This window comes from Gracilinanus agilis, chromosome 3 (genome assembly GCF_016433145.1).
Source record: "Gracilinanus agilis isolate LMUSP501 chromosome 3, AgileGrace, whole genome shotgun sequence".
Classification (NCBI taxonomy): Eukaryota; Metazoa; Chordata; class Mammalia; order Didelphimorphia; family Didelphidae; genus Gracilinanus; species Gracilinanus agilis.
In genome coordinates, this window is record NC_058132.1 from 531,020,152 (window position 1) to 531,044,027 (window position 23,876).

The 23,876-nt window shown below is 36.0% G+C and overlaps 1 protein-coding gene across 1 annotated transcript in view; it reads right to left on the minus strand.

Moving 5' to 3' along the window:
* Positions 1–19,709, minus strand: part of GPR180 (G protein-coupled receptor 180) — a 39,442-nt gene extending 19,733 nt beyond the window's left edge. The window contains exons 1-2 of the mRNA XM_044667230.1: positions 19,562–19,709; positions 13,395–13,556 (exon numbers count right to left, since the gene is read on the minus strand). Of these exons, the coding sequence (XP_044523165.1) occupies positions 13,395–13,556; positions 19,562–19,709 (310 nt within the window). The remainder of the gene's footprint in view (positions 1–13,394; positions 13,557–19,561) is intronic.
* Positions 19,710–23,876: the final 4,167 nt, after the last annotated feature.

Consider the following 23,876-nt stretch of genomic DNA (forward strand, 5'->3'; position numbering starts at 1 on the left):
GCCTTTCATCAAGATGTAATTACATCCTCATCTCTTTTAATCAGATCTATTTTTGCTTTAGCTTCGTCTGAGCTCATAATCACTACTCCTGCCTTCTTTGTCTCAGTTGCAGTCCAGTAAATTCTGCTCCACCCTCTTACCTTTACCCTGTGTATGTCTACCTGCCTCAAGTGTGTTTCTTGTAGACAACATATGGTAGGATTCTGGTTTTTAATCCATTCTGCTATCCGCTTCCTTTTTATGGGTGAGCAACAGAGAGTGTGGTATGAGATCCAGTGAAGCCAAATTTTCTTGAGAACACTAGTAGATGAAACCAAAAGGCAGATAACAAACAGATATAAAATGGAACAAATCTACCAGTGTTTTTATAAGGCAAAAAAGGAACAAAGACACAAATTCTAACTCTATCATCTCATTACCCTATAATAATATGTGAGGAATTAAAACTTGACAAGATGAAGGCAGGAAAAGTGGTTATATTTAAGCAAAAGCTTTTTTAGAAAAATGTTCCCGCTGGAAGCAGCATAATTTTAAAGTCCCTCAGACCATTTTCAAGAGAAAGTTTCCAAGGGCATGAAAAGGATTACGGATATTATTTTCACCTCCTCAAAAAGAAGACTAAAAGCATATTAATTAATAAGCTATATGCCTATTTTCAATCTCTATAATTTTTTGAGAATGGTCTATAAAATCAATGGAATCCTAGATGGAATTTGAAACTTGAACAGGCAGGCTTTCCTAAATATTTTTCTATAGCAAACTATTTTTAGTCACATAACTAAGAGGTATAAATAATACAAGCTCTCACTATAATCTCTTTCTTGGCTTCAAGAAAACCCCATTCAACTCATTGGGAAAAAATGCAGATTTAAAAGCTTAAACAAGATGTCCCCCACATATTTTAATTAATTATTCAAAGTATGATAAATATGACTATGGAGAGAGGTATATTGAATAGGCATTATAAGTGAATAATGAGCTAAATCTGAAGTGTTCAAGAGGAGGTGATAAAACAGAATCATCTAAGGGAAATCTGTTGTTACTGCAAAAGCTCATCTCTTTAATATCAATGCTCTCCTAATGATGGCATATTGCTACAAATCATGGAATGATATAATTCCAGAATAAAAATTAAGAGTTATCCAAAAAAGCCTTAGAAAGAAGATCGATATAAATCAATCACTGCATATTCTCAATAATGATTTGTATGTGGGAAATTTGGGAGTAGGTAAAAGAAATCATCAAATACAGGTATTACTGGAAAAGGATGTAGCCAGGTCACATAGTAAAAAATGGAAACACTATAAGTAATAGCAAAAAATATGGAAATAAACAATGTGCCCAATTAGTGGGGTCTTGCTGAATAAATTGTGGTACATACATGAATAAGGATAGGGATTAGAGACCTGTGATTTCATTAATATAATGAACTTTCAGTTAAGGAAACTCCCTCTACAAAAGAAGACTATCACCTGTGTAATTTATAGTCTCAATATTGTCTATAGCTATAAGAAAGTGACTAACCTAAGACTGCTCAGTCAGTACTAGAGGAGGGACTTGAATCCAGGTCTTCTGGTTCTGGAGGCTTTCTAACCATTATATCACACTGCCTATTATGCATAAATATATTAAATCCAATTAAATTAAATACATTAAATTCAATTTATCAAACTTTTATAAAGTATCCACTATGTACCAGGCAGACACAAAAGAAAAACAATCCCAGGAACTTACATTTGTGCTGTGCCATAAAGGAAAATAAATATGAAGAATTTAGAAAAACTTGGGAATTCTTGTATGAAGTAATATAGAATAAAGAAAACCAGAAACACCTCATTATCAATTCATCAAACAACAAGCATTTATTAGGTACCAACTGTGTGTCAAACACTGTGTTGGGTACTAGAAATATAAAAACAAAAATGAAATCATTCTACCCTAAAGGAACTTATATTCTAACAGGGGAGTCAGCATGTATACAAAAGGCATATACAAAACAAATATAAGTTAAATAGAGCGAGTACTAGCATTTGGAGGAATTCAGAAGGTCAATAGAAGGTGGCAGAGCAAACAAGGAATTCTAACATGCAGAAGTGAGGTGGGAAGGTCTTTTAGTATGAGGCACAGCCAGTATCCTGGTGAGGAGCATAGAGAAAGCCAATGTGGAAGAACAGATAATAAGACTGGAAAGGTAAATTAGAGCCAGAGGTGTAAAGAGCTAAAAGTTCAATAGGATTTGATTAAGAGAGAGTAGAGAATCACAGGGGTTTATTGAGTGGGGGAGTGACATGATCAGACATGCACTTTAGGAAAAACACTTCAGCAGTTAGCTAGAGGATATATTGGAGAGGGGAAAAAGTTAAGGCCCAGATACTGATTAGGAGACTAATGAAATGTAGAGGTAAGAGTTGAGAGACTTAATAAGGGTAGTGGCTTTGTGAGGAGAAAGGAGGAGGCAGATATGAGAGATATTATATAAATAGGATTGACAAAAACTTGGCAACTATGTATGTGAGATGAGATATTGCAACCCTGGCCTATTCTTTGGGATTGTGTACAAATATAATTCTATCTCATATTTATAATATCACAAAGCACTTGAAAGCCATCTTTTTCTATCATTTTTTAAATACAAGCACCAATTAAACTACTTATTCTAATGTGGAATTAAATGTTCATTAGGAAAGAAGTTTTTATAACATAGAATGTTGTAGTCATGAAATAAAAAATGTGATAGGGATATGGGAAATGAGAAGTGTTTATAGGTAAGTATGCTACTCTTTATAATGTAAGTGTTCATTCTATGAAACAGAAATTCTTCACTGGATCTTTAATCTTATCAATGTTACTCTTCAGGGACTGATTTTCTCTTTGTATTCCCAGTGTTGACCATAGCTCCAGCAGGCATTTAATAACTTCTTATTAAACAGGGCAATCACTATCAATCTATACTTCTCTGCTCTGTGGACTTTGTCCAGGTCCTTCCATAAATTCTTCATAAAGTATCTGCCTAACTTGATGACACTTTCAGTAGATCTTTTAACATTTCATACTAATGCAGAAAAATTCTATGTTCTGTTTGGGGTACAATTCTTTAAGAGCAAATTTATTAATCAAGTTATTCTAAGAATCTCTACATAGAAGAAAATTTGAAGAATGGAAATCCATCCTGTCTTTCAAAACCTCTCTACCCAAGCCACTTTCAACTTATACTTGATAAGATTTAAGAATGAAAAAAAAACTCCAATAAGCAAGATCAAAAAGAACAATAGTTTTAATTCACTGAATGGAATGACAATCATTTAACTTTTGGGTATCCTAGAGAATAATTTTCCTAAAACTATTCAACATCTCCTTTAACAAATTTTTCCCTCTAAGGTTTCTCTTTTCCACTTGGTCAGAGGTGAACTCAAGATATATTTCTAGGGGTAGCTAAGTGGATTGAGAGTCAGGCCTAGAGACGGGAGGTCCTAGGTTCAAATATGACCTTAGACACTTCCCAGATGTGTGACCCTGGGCAAGTCACTTGACCCCCATTGCCCACTCTTACCACTCTTCCACCAAGGAGCCAATACACAGAAGTTAAGGGTTTAAAAAAAATAAAGAAAAAAAAGATATATTTCTAGTAATAGAAATCATCAAAGACTTCTTTCCTTCTTTTAGTATGATCATTATTGTGATAACTTCAAGGAAGAATCTTTCTTGGGCTGATTTAAGCCTCTTTCCCTTTAGAAATGTATTTGTACTTTCATATGAATGATTTTAAAAGACAATGTTAGGAAATTAATAGTTAAAAAAAGATTGATAAGGGTTCGTCATCTGTACTGGACCAAGGACTTCAGACTAAAGTATCACCTTAGCATTATTTTGAAATAGAAAGCCTAGATAGGGAAGAAAGAGATAAGGAAAGAGGAGAAGATTGCATATGCTTCCACAGTGGATATCTATGCATAACTTGGGCAAGTTTGGGTGCTATCATTACCCCTGATTAGGAATTAAAAGGCAAAGTTAGTCACACATTTCCAAGAAGGTATTCTTATTTGCTATATATGCCAGCCACCACTGGTAATGTGCTGCAGGATATTTATGTTTATCATATTCTACATTGGCTTTTGGATTACTGCAAATACTAATCCTTTAGAGATTGTGCTATACTGTGATTCATATCCATATATATTTAGAGAGAATACTGGTGTTAAAATAGTGGGTTTCATCAATAGGGGAATAGTTGAACAAATTATGGTATATAAACATAACTGAATACTACTGTAGTATAAGAAATGAGAAGAGAGATGGTTTCATAGTGAAGACTATATGAACTAATTTGGAGTAAGCTGACTAGAACCAGGAGAATTAATTTATACAATAATGACTTCAGTGTAAAAAGAAACAACTTTTAAAGACTTGAGGACTCTGATGAATGCAATTAACAATCATAATTTCAGAGGACTCATGGTAAAACATGCTATCTGCCTCCTGACAGAGACATGATAGAATATAGATTGAGACATATTTTTTAGACAAGGTCATATAGGAATTGTTTTTGCTTTACTTTTCATATTTGTTACAAGGGTTCCCCCCCACACACACACCTACTTGTTGGGAGAAAGGAGGAAAAAAGATGAAAAGGAGAGAAAAGAATTTCTGCTAACTGAAGAGAAATAAAATTTGACCATTTAAATTTCATTTTTTTGTGTCTATCAGAGTGGTTTTGGAAGCTGCAAATGCTATATACTTTACTAAACGCAATCCAGTTCACTTTTCTTGCCCTATTAAATTCTGAGTCCAATCCAATGCCCATCTATAGTATCTCTCCAACATATACTTGCAGATGGATTAACTCCAACATACAACTGACGTTCCTAATCCATAGTTCAGACAACAGAATTCTACATCCACTTTTTTCTATTATGGATGATTGGATCAAACTCTTTGGAGTGATTAGAGGTCTCTTTAAAAAGGCTCTATAGTTTTAGGGGACTTGTTTCAGCATAGTATCATTTGCAAATAGGAGCATCTGCAGGACCTCTGAATTTGTAGGAAATCTCTCTTCCATCTGGAACTATGCTAGAATTAGCAATTACGGTGGTAAATGTCTCTAGTGGCCCTACATAGCTCTATTTCATGCTTCATTTAATACTAATAATCAGAGGATCATTAATAAGAGTTTTCTACGTGAGTACATTTACTAAGGAAAATTCTATAATCTTAATATTTGATTAAAAACAACTCAGAGTAAGATCTTTAAGTTGTATTTCTGCTCTACCAAGTCAAATACTTTATGATCAACAAATAGACAGAGTGAGATTTTATAGTCTGTACTTTTCAGTCAACTGATGTAACTCTAAAGCTATGATCTGATGCAAAGAGTCATTCATGTTCTCAACTGAGGTGTCATCCTTGATACTTTACTCTCTCATATTACATATCCAATTTTTTTGCCAACTCTTGTAAAGTCTACCTTTACAATATCTATTATATATATATACTCCCTTCTCTCTTGATACTTTCATCACCCTGAAATAGGCCCTCATCACCTCATCATTTTGCAGCAATAGTCTGATGGTTGGTTCTTCTTGCTTCAAGTCTCCCCCTTCTCCAGTTCATTCCCAACTTAGTCAACTAAATTCCTAAATATTTTACATGATTGCTTATGTAAAATCTGTATCAGATTGCTTATCATCTCAGGGAGAGAAAAGAGATGGGAGGGAAGAAGAGCAGGAAGGAGGGAGAAAATTTTGAACTCAAAAAAAAATTTAGATAAAAGTTAAAAATTGTTTTTACCTTCAATTGTAGGAAAATAAATTTTTTCTGTGTAATTTTTTAAAGTAATTTTCCTAAAATACAAATCTGACAACATAACTCATTCCTCCCCATTCAATAAACACCAGTGGCTCCCTATTATTTTCAGGTTAAAATATAAAATCCAGTACTTGGTTTTAAAGGCTTTTATAAACTATCCCCTTACTATTTTTCCTTCTTGCATCTTAGTCCTTGTCCCCTCCACTTACTCTTTGATCCAGTGATCTGGCCTCCTTTCTGTACCTTGAACAAAACAGTCAAAGAATCTTCCTAATCCCCAGATCTGTGTCACTTCTCTGCTCAAAGATCTTTAATGGCTCACTACTTTCAATAGGATAAAAAACAAATTCCTAAATGTGACTCCAAACCCCTTAAAAATCTGGCTTCAACTTATCTTTCTAATCTTAGCTTGTATTACTTATTCTTCATGCACCCAGTATCTCACACTTGAATTATAAATTGTTTCCAAATGAGAGAGACCATCTCCTACTTCTTTGAATTTACCTAAATTATACACCACAATTGGAAAGAACTCTCTTTACATCCTAGCCTACTAGAATCTTTCTCTCCCTCCCCAGCTGAGCTAAGGTGCTACTTTGTTTCTTCCTTTGTAAAATGAAAGGGTTGAAGCAGATGCAAGTCCCACTTATTGAGACCTTCTAGCACTTGCATTCTATTGGCCTAACCCTGCAAAATACAATGTCACCTCCAGTACACAAAAAGGTATCACAGTAAGACTTTAATGTAGAGTGATGTATATAGTAAGCTTAATAAATATATACTGAATTTAGTTTAAAGTGACTTGCCTAAGGTCACACAGGTGGCAGGACTGGGATTTAAATCCAGGTCTACTGTCCTCAAATCCAGTATTCTTTCCACTATCCCAGGATGCCATCTCTAGGTCCTGTCTTCTAGATAATTAAAAACCTTTCATCATTAATTTTAAATATGACATGAATAATGATTCAGGAACTATATTTTAGATGCTAATTTTCAATTATATAATTTGGCAATTACTATCTAAAGTTTTGCCATTTTGTCATACGTAATTTTTCACTTCAGGATAGATGCATACACAAATTATCCATTATCCTGATCAACACTTTGAAAATCAATTTTAATGACTACATATTTTTTGTGGATTTATACAGCAAAAGAAAACAAATTTGGGCTCCATAAAGATAACATTGGCCTTTTGTTTTGTCTTGCCACCTTTGAACAATGCTGTTTCCAGCAAGCCAGGGAAACATGCCTCTTGACAAAACTGTGTGTCATTGTTTTTGAAACAAAAGACTACAGCACAGCATGCATATTCTATGCTAGTGTAATTAGTACCTCAAATATTAACAACATTTGAATTACAGAGATTGGTGTACTACAGCTAATTGCTGAATCAAATTATAAAAGGAAATGAATAATGTTAACTAAAACTACATGGAATGACAACAATCATCTTTATATGATTTATCAAATACAAGAAATATGTAAAAGGAAACTGTAATTATAATATGAACAGGAATATCACACGTGGCTTTAACATCTAAGTATAAATATATGTATATGTATGTGTATGTAAATAATAGGATAAAGTATATATATACATATATATATACATATGCATACATTGTGATTCTATGAACTCACAACAAATGTTGATTTTCATCTTAAGATTACTTGCAGAGAAACCTATACACTATTCTGAGTGCTTTTAATTAATAGAACTTCTTAGCACTAACTTACTTTAAAATCTAAAAAAAATTATTCAGCTATTTTTTGTGAAAGGAAATAGTACTGGATTAAAAAAAAAGTGACAGCATTAATTTGCTAAAATAATCTAAGCAAGAAAATACTACCTCCAATTGTAAAGTTCTACAGTTTCTTGATCTATAAAATGTAAGCCAGTCTAAATGATCTCTAAAGTTCCTCTCTAGCCTATAATGTCAAATAAATAACAAAATCTCTCCAAGTTTACACACATTTTTAAAATTTGCTTATACTTTTTGTGGCACATAATGGCATTAATGTATTGAACAGCCATAATTGGACAATCTCCTAAATAAGATCCATGAAGATTCAAAAGAGTTTTGCTACAATAACCACAAAGGAAAAACCAAGTATACAAAGAATGTTTATTATCTAAACTATGATATACATCAGTGGCTCCCAAATTTTTTTGGCCTACTCCCCCTTTCCAGAAAAAATACTACTTAGCTCCCCTGGATCACTGCAGCACCCACCAAGGGGCAGCGGTGATGGCCACAGGTGCATTTATCTTTCCTATTAATTGTTATTAAATTTTTTAAAAATTTAATTTCCGGGGAGCTAAGTAATATAGCAGGATAAAAGACTGATTATTTTTAGTCTTTTGGAGAAACTGAAAAATGCTTTAATGAGCTCCTGCTTCTCCATAAAATAAGAACCTATCTTTTTCATACCAATATTGTACCAGGGGTACTATGTGTTTATGAATCACAGTTTGGTATTCTTCAAAAATGTAAAGTTCTAGATCACTCAAAGGATAAGGAAGACTCTTGGTAGATATAAAATTGCAGCACAATACCAATAGTGAACCAGACACCAGAAACAGTGTAAAACAATTACTAGAGAAATAACATGATGAAGAACACTGGATTGTGAATCAGAGGACCCAGATTTAAATACCACTTTCACCTTTATTACTTGTGTGACCCTAAGCAAATCACCTAAACTCTCAAGTTCTCAGTTTCTTCATCTATAAAAGGAGATTAGATTAGATGGTGTCTAGTCTAATATAAGATCCCTTCTAACACTAAAATCATAATCTAACAATCCTAGAGCCATGCCTGAAATAAGAGGTCAGCCAATCAAGTAACAAGAACAAAGACAACAAATGGAGAGCCTATGGGACCCCCTGTCTTCCTGACTGGTGAGTGTTCTCCATATCTCATCCAGTTCAAAACCTACTACATAGCTCTTTGGGCACCTTCATATCATGCCTCCTGGCTCTAATCTCTACTTCTGCCCTGGTCCTAGATTGATGAGAGTTCTCCATACCAAGGCCAGATAGATCCAACACATTACTCTCTCATCATTTTTATACCACACCTCCACCTTGACTCTTACATTCCCCATCACAGAGGGTATACCCTTTTCTCCATCATGCCTTCCATTTCTATTTCTGGGACTATTAATTAAATCAACATTTACATTTTAAGAAAGAAAATGAAAATCATTTGCCCTCTGGCTTCACTCATAGTCCTAGTTACTTCCCCAACCAAAATACCCCTTTTTGTTTACCACTCCCTATATGTGAGCTGTTTGAAGGGAGGGATTATCTTGTTTCTTGTGTTTGTATCTCCAGTGTTTAGCACTGCATCTAATACAAAATAAGCACTTAAATGTTTTTTTCTCCATTTGTTCATGTCATATCGAAACTCTGGGAGCTGAGAGTCTCACTGTTGATTGACAGGTGAAGACCGTTGGACCTCAGAATGTTCCCAGAGGCCATGAGGACAGGGGAGAAAGCGGTTGGCCAGGGGGTTATAAATACCCTGGCAGTCCCTGACAGGGGGTCTTTTCCCTTTCCTTTGGACCTGGGATCTGTAGACCCTGATCAATTGGGATCTGAGGCTTGCTTGGCTCAACCTTGCAAGAACTGTCTGAACCTCACTGACATTTGCCAACCTGTATCCAGACCGTGAATCCTCCTATTCTTCTGTCCCCGGGATATTTAGGAATTCAAATCATCTTTAGGTATCTAGGTATCCCGGGCCCAGGAGGGATCCGGGAAGTGGGCAGGAGAAGAAGAAGAGGGTGGAAAGGGTAGTTCCTAAAGGCTGTGAAAGGCATAACATCTGGCAAGAAGAAGAAGCTGAGAGACATCATACAACAGCTTGCTTGCTCTGGTTTGGCTGTGGCCAGGCTGAGCCAAGAGGAGCTAATAACAAGCCAGAATCACTCACCTGCCTACAGTCCTGAAGGATTAATATTATCAAAGATTAGTTTAGGGTTTCTTATTCCTCTTCCCATTTCCTAAACATTCCTTCCTTGCCAAATATACAAAACTCTTCAAGTACCTTCCTGGAATGGTTGTTTCATCACTTCTCTAGGAAGGGAGCAAACGCAGTCAGATAAACATGTCCAAGGCTAATAGAGCCCAATATCCACCATTAATCAACCCCAGGTGGGACCTGAAAGGGATACCCATCCACTGACCTGAAGGATCCTGCCTGGGCACTATTATAAAGGAGGGAGGTGTTACAACATCTAGCTAGGTGGCAAGACTCAGGTGATCTTGCACTAGCCACATATCTGAACTACCACTACTGTCACCCAATTAAGAGTGGTAGTATCCAGTTTCCCTCTCCTATATTTATAACATTCATTAGTATTATACAGTGTCAAATGATCTGAAGGAACTTCCAACATGCTATAGGTACTTCTTGTGTGGTATATTTATGATATGACATGGCCAAGGGAAGCACAAGATTGGGTTGTGATCACCACTACTGGAGCACATAATCAACAAAGGTCACAAACCTGAGTTTATGGATCTAAACTCATTTGAAAAATTGCATTGCTATTCAACTTTCCTGATTGTTTTTATTCAATAATGATTTATTTCCTCAATGTTTTAGTCTTAAACTTGTAAATCTCTCATAGATTCTACTTCTTGATATTTTATTGACCTATCTTTTTTTTTTTAATTTTTTTTAAACCCTTGACTTCTGTGTATTGACTTATAGGTGGAAGATTGGTAAGGGTAGGCAATGGGGGTCAAGTGACTTGCCCAGGGTCACACAGCTGGGAAGTGTCTGAGGCCGGATCTGAACCTAGGACCTCCTGTCTCTAGGCCTGGCTCTCAATCCACTGAGCTACCCAGCTGCCCCTATTGACCTATCTTAATTTTTCATTCAATAACAGTTTTAAATATTATTTTTATATATGTATATATAAATTAAACATAAAAAGATAAAAAACTGTGCCTGTGAATCTCCAAAAATGAAGTTTAAAGTACAATTTGTCAACAAATTTGAAAGTCACATTTTTCAGACATTTTATTATTTTGGCCATGTAATTAGAATATACTAAATTTTGCCAAATACTTATTATATGTCTACTGTGTGCATAGAATATTGTGCTTAGCACTGGAGGAGATAAAGTTTAGATAAGTGTAGGATTAGGGTCAGATGGCAATGGATTCTCCCCAGTCCCAGATCAGAGGAGAAGCAGGCAAACTTGACTGGATGGGAGAGGCAAGAGCAAGTGGATTACTCCTCCACCTACCCCCACACTGTAAGCAGTTGGAAACAGTTAACAGAATACTCTCAGAGCTGGTTATGGAGGTTATTCAAGCTTTGTAAATTCAGGGCCAAGATGGTAAGTGGATAGGGATTAAACCCCTTGTGATGATAACTTTCTTTGTATAAATTATTCTCTCACAGGATAGAAATATATAGACCAGGGTCTTCTTCAGAACAGACCACAGGCTCTAGGACTTTTAAAGCAGCTTCAGTCCCAGCTTGGATGAAATTCTTGGCTTGATGAAAGGAAGGTAGTAAGTATGACCTCAGGTTAACTGGATACAAGCTCTATCTTTCACAAACTAAATGAATTTAATGATTTCAGGGAACAGGAGAAGGGAACCAGGTCCGAGGAAAAAGGAGGAAAGGTAAATTAACTGAAACTTGCTAAATACAGACTAGCAACACATTCCCCTGGGGGGAGGGGGGGGAATTTATCTTGAATGGCTGAACTCCTATCTAAGCCCCTAAATAATCTTCCTTCTAAAACCTAAACTGCTAAACTTAAAGTAGACAATGATCTTGCTTGAAGGTCTATCTTTGAGGTTAGCTATCTAAGTAAAGCAGCCCCCTGGCTGTCAGAGACTGAATGCCTCAGCCCCTGAAGCTACATACAGTGTGTGTGTCAAGAGCCAAGAGCCAAGAGTCAAGGGGGGGTGATCTGGCTTTTTTATACCAGGACTCCAACTGCCCTTAACTGCCCCCTCCCTTGGAGTTCTGGGGGGCAATATGGAATTCTGTGATGCAGCTTGAACCCCTCTCAGAAACATGGATGCTACATAAGGCAGTCCCTGGAGTTTATAGTTTAATAGCACGTAATCAGTTACTGCAGATATAACTAATGTTTGAAATTACTTGTTGACAGTTTTTATTAGTGATGGAAAATTCTTTGGCTCAAAATATATAAGAACTCAGATCGAGTAAGTTTTTATAAGTACCAAATTTTGGTTTGCTGTTACAACAATGTTATCAGGCTTTGTTCCTTCATTAACTGGGAGTTGAAATCCAATAATTTTTTGTGCATGTGTGATTATTTAGAAAGATAGCAAAATAGCAAAATCTTCTCTGCTACATGGTTAGAGAACTGACCAAATACAAATAAATTCCTACTGCTAAAAGCAAGTTCATAGTCACAAGAATAATTTACACAGCAAATTGCCCTTATGATTTCTGGATCTTATCACTCAAATCTCTCTAGTCCCAACAACAGCATCCTGTCTCATCCACTTGGATTAGAGTCCTTGAATGGGTGGCAAGAGATGGTAAAACACAATTCTTGTTTTCTCCCTGTTTAACTGTCTGACCAAGTAGCTTCCAAGAATCAAATAGTCAGCATTCAGGATGTATAGGAGTGGAAATTTAATATGTGCCCAGATTAAAATTGAAGTATCAGGAGCCATCAGAAATATGGAGACCATTCAACAGAGTAATTCCTAAACTGGTTCTTAGTGTCTCCTACTCATCACTTACAGAAGTAATCATTCTAAAATGTGTGATGCTTCCCCCATTGGTATTCAAGACATATTAAATGACCAATAGTAAGGCCTCAAAGTACATTGGGTGACAGCACCTCTATTATATAGCACATGGGTAAGATTCACACAAGATGAAAAGGCATGGATGGTTAATGATCTGCATTTGTAAAGTATCAACTGACTGATGAGACCATGGATTTATTAAAGTATGCTTTTAAAATGATTAAAGAAAGAATCAAGTAGAATTAGCATATATAGCTTACTTCTTTATTAGCAAAGATTTCCAGTATACTCTGGATAATTAAAGGCTTATTGCTTTGAATGATTTTGAAAGGCTTGGAAAATCTGAAGGATTTCCAGAATTAGTTTGAGTTAGTGAAAGTGATTTCTCTTTAGAGACATGGCCAGGTTGAAAATTAGACTATTACAAATAGGTGTCTGATCTTTTGTCTCAGGTACATATATCAAGAGGAATATTCCTTCAAAAGGATAGCACTTAAGATGAAGTTCAAAGCTCTATGGAGATTTTCCAAAAATACATATGAAAAAAAAAGATGTGCTACTACTTCAGTAGTATGAATTCTAGAATTTGTAAAAAAAAAATGTAATTGGTATGTAGTTTGCCAATGAAATATTTTGGAAAATTTTCCAAAAGAATGGCTAATTAAAAAAAATTGATTCTGCCAAGTGGCAAACAAATAATACATATCCATGCAATTTTCATTTGTAGAATACAAACAAAACAAAATATCATAAAAATGTAAACAATATTTTTATCAAACAATGGATGTGGAAATATTAAGGAAAATACGTATGAGGGGATGGTTAAACTCACCTGTCAGAGGAGCTTTGGATAATTTTTCTGTGCAGGTATAAAGCTCTTGGTTGCCTTCCTGTAGCCTTAGCCATTCCTGTGCTTGAAACAGGTAAATTTTAGCTTCTTTTCCAACAGCTGCTGCTATGTTGTTGATTCTGACACAAAGAAGAGCACGGTCACCTTGACATAAAAAAAATGTTATTAACTAGTTTGATCCCATATAAAATCATGAAAGAAATGATGGGAAAATTGTCAAACTCAGTCCAAAATTCTTAAAACCCCAAACTACTTTTCCAGCCTTATCTACAACTATTCCTCTTTACACAGCCTATGCTCCAATCAAATTTGATTAATCTTTCCCAGGACACCAACTCTAACTTTCCTTCACACTATAACCTCCACCTTGAAAGTCCTTCCCCAAAGTTACTCTGAACTATTTCTTAATCAAAACTAAAGTTCCAAGTTAGTTGCCATCTTAGTCACCTCTAAAAGGATCATAAAGGTAAAGCTAGAAGGGCCTTCAAAGATCATCTTGCCCAACCTCCTTATTTTACAGATAAGATCTAAAAAAGTCTGGTGACTTGACCAATGTCAAATGGATAAAGAGGCACAAGTGGGATCTGAGTTCAAATACTCTGATAACAAATCTACCACCATTCCTTCCACTGTACTGCACCATGACACACCTCTTCCCCTTCTCTCGATCCCACTTGCATCTCTCTTGCTGCATTTAGTACATTCTATCTTGTAGTATAACTATTTGTGTAATTACTATGTTCCACATTATTTCCCCCAGAAGCCTGAATATCCCCAAAGGTCCATGACTATAATTCTACTCTTAGAACACTTAGCAAAATCTTATATACAGTAGATAATCTAATAAATATTCATTGAATGAATGATATGACAAATTAATTTAGTATGAAATTCAAGAGAATATATTCATTCGTGACTGGAATTCTGTTGGAAAAGTTCATTACTAAGCTTGGACTTTTCCCTATTTTTGCTATATTTGTAGGGGATGCATGTAATTACATTTATTTTTAACATGATTTGATCTCTTTCCTCCAAATGTTCTATAAGTCATCTAAGGGTCTATAGGGTCAGTGCTTAGCACAGTGTCTTTCATATAGTAGGCACTTAAATTTTTGTTAGTTAACTAATTAATTTACAATTATGATTAGCAATTCATAGTGTTTCCTTTCAAATTTTAATTTCCTCTTTTAGAATCTGGAATTTTAAAATTCATACAAAAAAACATTTAAAAATCATGATTTAAAAGTGACCATAATAAACTAGTCAAAACATTGGAGCTGAAATAATCTTTATTTTTTGGTGGGGAAGTTAACATTTTGCATTGGCCCTCATGTGAAAGAGGTAAATAATAAACAAAATAGCTGATAGTAACCATTCATATTTACATAATATTTTGTGGTTAAAAAACCCTTTTCGTGTATCATTTCATTTGATGTTCACAATAACCCTGTGAGGTGAGTAGGTTGTTAGCTCTTCTTTACTGATAAACTAAGGATCAGACTTACCCTTGGTCATAATGCCAAAAGGGAGAGAATGAAATTCAAAACTAGGTATTCTGGCTCTGAGATCAATGCTCTTTCCATTATAGCCTTCTCTAAGCTGAAACTGGAAGTTATTTCAAAAAGACATTTTGCAATATGGTATATCATCATGATATCAGTGCATGTTGAATCAGGTCTTCTAAATTTTCTAAACACTCCATAATACAATAATAATCATTGTGCATGATAACATCTCTGAGGCAATGCAAGATTATAGGTGTTCTATACAGTTCTGATGTTATATTTTTTATTATATTCTATTTATTTTATATTTGCTAATGCATGAATATCATATCTAAAAACTTAGAAAGAGGAATATGATAAGACCTTGTTTTAGGTGAATTCAGCACACATAAATTCAGTTATATGCAACTGTTAAACAAAAAAATAAAGGCAAAAAAATACATAAAGTAGAAATTTTTAATTATACACTAAATCTGGGCCATTTTCCCAAGCTGCATCAAGTCTTACAGTAGTTCATACAATCACACTCAATTCTTGCTCTGAGAAGCCTTAGTGTAAGTCACTACATTGTTTTGCACCAAATGCTGGTCCTGCATTTCTCTGGAGTTCTTGTTGTAACAAGCCATGTCCTAGTCAAAGCAGTTCTTCTCTTTGTTTTATTAACACTATTTAGTTATAAATAATGGCTCCATTGTACAAGTAATGCTGGTAGCTCTGGTAAGCCTAAGAAAAGTCATAAAGTGCCTATATATGTTCATATAAATATTTATTTTACTATAGGCAAATTTCAGCTTATGTGAAGGGTCTTAGAACATTTTGGTTGCCATAAAACGAAGTCCTGCTATATTCATTTAATCAGAATAACTTGTTCTCTAAATATATGTAGAAAATTTAGTATGTAGTAAATGTAATTTCTTATAAGATTTCTGAATGTCAGGTTAGTACACTGAAGTGTTAGAACAATCTAAGTCATTCTGCAAGTAGTGAGTAGCTTACATCCTCTTGAAGAAAAAACTATAAAATGTCAGAGTAGAAAGGTGCCTTAAAGATCATCTCTAGTTTCTCATTTTACAGATGAGGAAATCGAGAGCCTGAAAGGGTAAGTGAGATGTTCAAAGTAACAATGCCAGTAAGTGGCAGAATCAGGATTCAAAGGGAGATTCTATATACAAATCCAATGTTCTTCCCATTATATTGCATTGCATTAGCATTGCCTAGGTGTTAGAGGTACATAAATACAATAAAAGGTGCTATAATATTTAGTTGTCACAAAAAGGAATATTTTAGTAATCCTCTATATGCTTTGCTTAGTCTTGAATCCCTATGAAGCAGTTAGAATCAAATTTTTAATTATTAATACTGGGTTGTAGTCTATTTTATCATATTATCTATGTCTATTTTATCATGTCATCATATAGAAAAACAATATAGTTTAGGTATAGTTATAATCAATTTACTGTTAAACTGAAAATTGAATAGAGTATGACAATACACATATGGTAGCTATGGGATAATACCATATACAAATAAAGATTGCATTTCCAGAATTTCACCTTTTCAGATAAAGTAGCCACTGATTAAATTAAACTATTATACAATTACATTTTCCATATGGTTTTTTCCCTCTCTTCATTAATTAGCCAGTTTAACCTTAACTCCCCCAAACACCCTTTCTTTCCTTCTTCTCCACAAACAACAGAAAGCAACATGCTGTTATGGTATTGAATAAAACTGCACTGAAAACCTAGAGACCCGAGTTCTGGTCTGAGCTCATCATTAATTTGCTCTGTGACTTCTGGTAAGTCATTTTATCTCCCCACATCTGTTTTATTTTCTGCAAAAATGAAAGGTCTGAATTTGATGATTAACCTTCTAGAACTAAAATTCTTTGACTCTAATTCTAATTTCTCCTAAGAAGTTTTCTAGCCCAGTGTATTCCCCTTAGAATTATCTCTGGACCACATCCTGATCATCACATTGCCACTTTTTGGCCCCATGAACTACTATTTACCTGTGGAACAAACCCTACTTTGGTAAACACTGATGTTAGTAGGATAGTCTCTGTTAAGGAAAGAAAGCATATGGGTCATTCAGAATAAATCACATAATCGGTAATGAGAGTGGATAAAGATCAGGTCATGGACAAGTTTGATTCTTGAAAAAATATAAAAAGATGGTGACTGAGGAAAAATTGATAGAAGGGATCTTAGAGATCACAAGATTAAGAGCTCAGTGGGGACCTTTAAAAAGCTATGCAGTCCATTTTACAGATGAGGAAACCAAGGCCAAGAGAGGTATCACAAAATGAGTTAATGACAGAACCAGGACTTAATTGAAGTGTCAATGTTGTGGTTTAGTTGTGTCCGACTCTTCATGACCCCATGTGGGTTTTCTTGGTAAAGAAAATGGAGTAGTTTGCCATTTCCTTCTCTAGTGAATTAAGGCAAACAGAAGTTAAGTGATTTGGCCTGGGTCATACAGCAAGTGAGTATCTAGGCTGGATTTGAACTCAGTTCTTCCTGATCATGCCCAGGGGCTCTCTATCCACTGAGCTGCTTTGTTCATTCCAACTTTTATGACTTCGTTTGAGGTTTTCTTGGCAAAGATACTGGAGTGGTTTGCCATTTCAAAACTTTTCCAATTCATTTTACAGAAGAAGAAACTGAGGGAAAAAGAGGCTTGCCCAGAGTCACAGCTAGTATCTGAGGTACCACCTAGCTGCCTCCATTATTGACTACAGGATTCCTCTTTATGGATCTTTTATCCACAATTCCACTTAAATATTTAACTACATTAAGTTAAATATAATGCACTATTATATATTTAGGGAACTAAAGATACTTAGTATGATCCTGTTCCAGCTCTCAAGGACCTAACAACAGAGAAACAAATTACTCAAACCATGAATAACTGGAACTTAACTTGGATTCCAAAACTTTGTATGAGTTCTGAATGAAGCAGGCATAATTAAATAGTCTACAAACATGAGAGCAGAAACAAAAGGTCATGAAATCAAAACCAAAGCCTTTTATTATGGGTTTGGTCTTTTTTTGGTCACAGTAAACAATTTTTAGTACCTTAGTTTGTACACCTCTAATCCAAAATCACAGCAGAGATACTTCAAAAGAGAAAGAAAACCTGGGCTTAAAGAGAGGAATAAATAAAAAAAAAAACCCTTAAACATTTGCTACTTTGAAATTTATCTATATACTTTTACTTTATATCCCATTAGAGTATGATCTCTATGAGGGCAGAGGCTGTATTTCTTTCTGCTTATATTTATATTCCTAGTGTTCAGCACATTATCTGGCATATGTTGTTCAGCCACATCCAACTCTTCCTGACCCACTATGGAGTTTCTAGGCAGAGAGTAGAATGATTTGCCAATAAATTAAGGCAAACAAAAGTTAAGTGACTTGCCCAGGGATCCACAGCTAGTGAGTGTCTTGAGGGAAAATTTGAACTCTGATCTTCCTGACTCAAGACCCAGCTTTCTATCCACTGAGGTGTGATTGTGATGGCATACTACTGTGCCTTGAAAAAATGATGAGAAGGCTAATTTTGGAAAAATGTGGAAAGAACCACATGGAATAATGAATAGCAAAATGAGTAGAACCAAAACATTCTGCACAACTACAGATTGTGTTGTAGAATAAATAATAAACTTGAAGAATAAATGATGAATGTCACCTCCAGAAAATGAACTGAAAAATGGAATCCATGAAAGATACCATTTATATATGCATATCTACTTCCCTGATGATGCCTTCTATGATGTGGGGAGCAGAGAAAGAGGCTGTCATTAGTAAATAAATTATATTAATAAAACAAACAAATAAATAAAGATAAAAAAAACTTCATGACCTCATGTGAGGTTTCTTGACAAAGATATTGAAGTGGTTTGCCATTTCCTTCTCCAGCTCATTTTACTGCTGAGGAAATTGAAGCAAATAGGATTAAGTGACTTGTTCAGGGTAACACTGCTAGGTTCTGAGCTCACATTTGAACTTAGGCCTTCTTGACTCCAGGCGAGACATTGTATCCACTGGGCCAGTTAACTGCCCTATCTGGTACACAGAGGCACTTAATAAATGTTTCCTGATTGATGTGCTTTTTAAAAAATTGGAGTTGAAGATTGGGAAGATACACTGAGAAATGAAGAGGAGGAGGATTAATATTCCTACACTTGGGCGATGGGTTGTAAAGACGGTAGATTTGTAACCAAAAGGCCTGGGTTAGTATCTCTGTTCTACTACTTACCATTTGTGTGACATATCTTTCTAAGCCAGCTTTCTTTTGTCAAATTGACAAGTCCCCTTCCAGCTCTAAAGTTAAGTATTCTCTAACTGGGGAAGCACGTTGGAGGGGGCACGGAGGAGACAGTAAGTGGTTCTTGCAGGTTCAGGGAGCTGGGACCCAGAGGAAGCCCTTTATTTCTAACCCCTCCCCACCCACCCGCTCCGAAGCCGGGGGGAGGGCAGAACGGAGGAGACATCCTCCCTCCTTTCCACTTCCACCCTCCCGCTGTCACCACATAGGCATACATCGAGGGCCAGAGGCCTAGGATGCATACGTGGCTCAGGCCCCGGGGCGAGAGGCGGGGGCAGAGAACCCAGTGCCCCCTCCTCAGCGCCAGGTACCTACCATAGAACTGGAAGTGGCTGATGCTCTGGCCTTGCAGCATCCAGGCCGAGGAGCTGCTGAAGCTGCCCCTCAGGGTCTTGCCCTGGCTGCTGGGCAGCCAACAGAAACAGCTGAAAGCCATCGTCAGGAGCAGCTGAAGCCCCCACATTCCCGCACCCAGATAACCGCAAACCCTCACTCTGGGACCAGGGACTCCACCCCCGACCCCCGACCCCGAAACTGCTCCAGGTCCCCCACGTAGACTACTGAGGGAAAGGGCGGGACAAGATGCCGGCAACAGGACACCGCCTCAACTGACAGCCAATGATCCCCGGGTTCCTCCGCCTGGAGCGAGAATGCGCGCCAATCAGAACAAGATGTGGGCGGGACAAACATCACCTACTAGGCTTTCACCCCTCCCGTATCCCGCTGACTGGTTCCCGCCTTTCCCCCAGAAAACTGGAAAGATTTAAGCTTGAGGCTGTAGAAATTTGTCCCCACCCTCCCCCTCCTAGCTTCTAAGCATGAGCGGAAACCTTCGCGCAATCTCAGTACAGCCTTTAGAAGGTACCTTGCTCGGCTTTTATATTGCCCGAGGGAAGGAAGATTGAGAAAGGAGTTGGAAGACAGTTTCCAAAAGCTGAAAAACTGTAAACTGCCTGCGATTTTCAATTCACTTCAATACATAAAACACTTATTAAGTGCCAGCTATGTGCTAGGTAGACGTTAAACGCTGTGCAACGTGCTAAACGCTGAGGAGATAAAAAGAAGCAAAAGACAACTCCTGCCCTCAAGGAGCTTAAAGCTAATGGAGGAGACGACACAAAATCATATATAAGTGAGATATTCAATTCAACGAACATTTATTTAGTGCCAACTATGTGCGGGCATTGAGCTAAACTCTGGGGACAAACACAAAAAGCACCTCCCCTCAAGGACCTTACCATCAAAGGGGGGGGGGGGGCAGGACCACGTGCAAACAAATATACACAAAACAAACTATATAGGATAAATAGGAAATAGTTGAAAGGAGGAAAGCGCTGGAATGAACAACCAACAAAACAAAGACTGCACTGAGACTAACCTTTTCGGGTCAGATTCCAGTCTGACCGTAACAATTATCTATTACATAAATGTCTATGTTCACACTAGACTTAGTTATCTAGTCATGTATACAACTTCCTGGACTTTTACAATCAGGTGGTTCTAGATGTAGACACTGAAAAAAAAATTGACATTTTTATCTAAACTAAGAGGTCTTTCTTCACCTGATTTTCTTCCAAAAGCTTCAATGCAATTAACTCTTTCTATAACTGTGATTTCAACATGACTGACTTCTTTTGTAATCCTTTGCATTTTCTGTATTAAAAACGTTATTCTGAGAAAGGGTCCCTAGGCTCTCTACCTCTCCCCAGGAGTGCTTTTGTGTCTTTACATTAACTCATTGCATCCTGGTTAAGACCTTGTAAAATCAATATAAATGGGCTCCTTTTACAAGTGAGGAGACAAGTTTATAGAGATGAAGCGATTTACTCAAATTCTCACAACTGTTATATGTCAGAGGTGGAATATAAAGTTGAATCTCTGATAATTCTCTTACCCTTTCCAATATAGTATGCTATCTCTAGCAGGTGCTTCAGTACAAGGAACCTTGATCATTCCTCAGATTAAACACTGCATTGTTTTAATATATACATACACAAAGAAATATAATAAAGTAAGATTTTTAGGGGGGAAGGGGAAGGATGAGAGGAATGCACCAGAGCAATAGCTTCTAAACTTTTTTGATTAAGTAATTTTTTTCAGAAAAAAGAAGTTTGAGCATATGACCCAAAATATGTATATTTATTTACAAATCACAGTTGAACACTACTACTGTATTAATGTGCACACTTAAAGCATGCATAAAAAGACATCTGAAAAGATGAAGTGAAAAATAATTAAAAATAGTTCTAATCTTTCTTGTTCACAGCAAATAATAATTAGAATTTGCAAAGCACTTTACATATAGTTGGGCATAATATCTCTAGGGTATAAGTGCTACTATTATTCTGATTTTACAGGTGAGAAAATGAAAGCAGACAGGTTAAATAATTCAGTCAACTTCACATAGCTAATACTCATCTGAGGCAGGATTTGAACCTAAGTCTTTCTGAATCTAGGTCCAATGCTCTGTGCACTACACTACTTTATAGTGGTTTTTTGCATATTCCTCTATGTCAATATAAATGATATCAACAATAAAATTCTTAAGAATATTTTTAAATCTTGTTTTAACATTTTCTGATTTAACAATATGTCACAATATTGCTAAAAGTGAACTGAGGGAGAGTACTATTGTCAACTCTTCACTTGGGATATCTCAGATTAGGCAAAGCGTTTATTAAATTTTTATTAGTAAGTGCTGAACTAACCCAGAGAATATAAAGTTACAAACAAAGAAATAGGCTGCTCTCAAATGGCTTACATTCTAATGAGAGATGACTCCAAAAAGGGAAGTAAAAGAGTAGGGAATAGTTTGGGCAGTCAGGGAAAGAAATGACTTGGAAGTGAGTATATGAACATATCCTCAAGCGAAGGTTCTGAAAGGAATATGCCATTTAAAATATATATAAAGGGGAATGGCTGAACAAGTTATGGTCTGTGATTGTAATGGAATACTATTGCACCATAAAAAAATGAACAAGTTGGTCACAAAAAACTTGGAAAAACTTACATGAAGTGATGAAAAGTGAAGTGAACAGAACCAGGAGAACTGGCACGCAGTAACAGCAATAAAGTACAATGATCAACTGTGAAAGACAACTATCATCAGCAACATAAGAATTCAAGACAACTCTAAAGGGACTCATGACAAAAAAGAAAAAAGCTTTTCAGTGCTGTAGAAGGAACTAAGTCTCAATGCAGATTGAAGCATACCATTTTTCACTTTATTTCCCCTCATGAGTTTTTCTCTAGTGTAAATAATGTTTCCTTTCATAACATGATGAACATGGAAATATATATTGTATAATAAATACATGTACAACTTATATCATATAATTTGCCATCTTGGAGAAGGAGGAAGGCTAGAAAGAAGAGAGAACATGGATGGCAAAATGTCAGAAAATGATTATTGAAAACCATAACAACATGTAATTTGGAAAATAAAAATAAATAATTTAAATAAATAATTTTAAAAGAATACCATATGTGACAAATGACAGATGAAGTGAGCATGTCAATGGTCAAACCATGTATTAAATATTGTTGTTAGATCATTTCAGTTATGTCTAATTTTTTTGTGACCCCATTTGGGGTTTTCTTGTCAAAGATACTAAAATGGTTTGCCATTTCCTTCTCCAACTAATTTTACAGATAAGGAAACTGAAGTGAGCAGGGTTAATTGACTTGCTTAGGGTTACTCAGCTAGTAAGTGTCTGAAGTCTGAGACTGGATTTGAACTCAGGAAAATGTGTCTTCTTGACTCCAGTTCTAGCACACTATTCCACTATGCCACTTAGCTGCCCTATATTAAATATAAGTAAAGCTTAATTTATTTCCTGTTATTTATTCTTCATCAGCATTTCCAATTTATTTTTCCCAAATGCATATAAGGACTATTTAGATATTGCCCTTGTCATATCCATTTAATCAGCAGCATCTGATTTTCTGTAAAGAAACATTGTAAACTAAGTAGAACCTGAGTCTTATTATTAGAAGCACAGCATTATGCATGACACAATAGCCCACTTTTAGATTATTAGAATTCTAGACTAAAAGGATTGATTGCCTGGAATGGGCCTCTTTATTTTGTCAACTGTTATTTGAAATATGAAGGGGATACTGCAACAATTATGCTGGAACACTGATTTAGGTGTGGATACAAGATTTTGTTATAATTAAAATTAATCTTGGAGACTATATTAACTTTATAGTTATTTATTAGTAAAAGAGAAAAAAGAAAGAAAACTATTACTACATCTTTCTTACTAACATAGTCCACTGGCTACATTGCTTCTTTAGATTCTGTATTCCCAACTGTCCCTGACCTATTTTAAAAGTGGTGGCAAGGGGGCCCAGTGAGCCACATGGTTGGGCCAGATAAATTAAGGCCAAAAAGAGAGAGAGCTTGAGTTCAGAAAGGGACCAGAGCAAAAATAAAAAAAGACCCAAGTCTTATACAGCCAATGACATTACACCAACTTGGCTTCCTGATTGGGCAGTTTGGGTCATGTTTTAACAACCAGGCATATAACCATTGTAAGGATGGGATTTGTACAAGGGGGATGGGACCAAAGGAGCCAGAGAAGGCAGTTGCTGGTAGTTGCTGACAGTTGAGAACAGAGAGGATTCT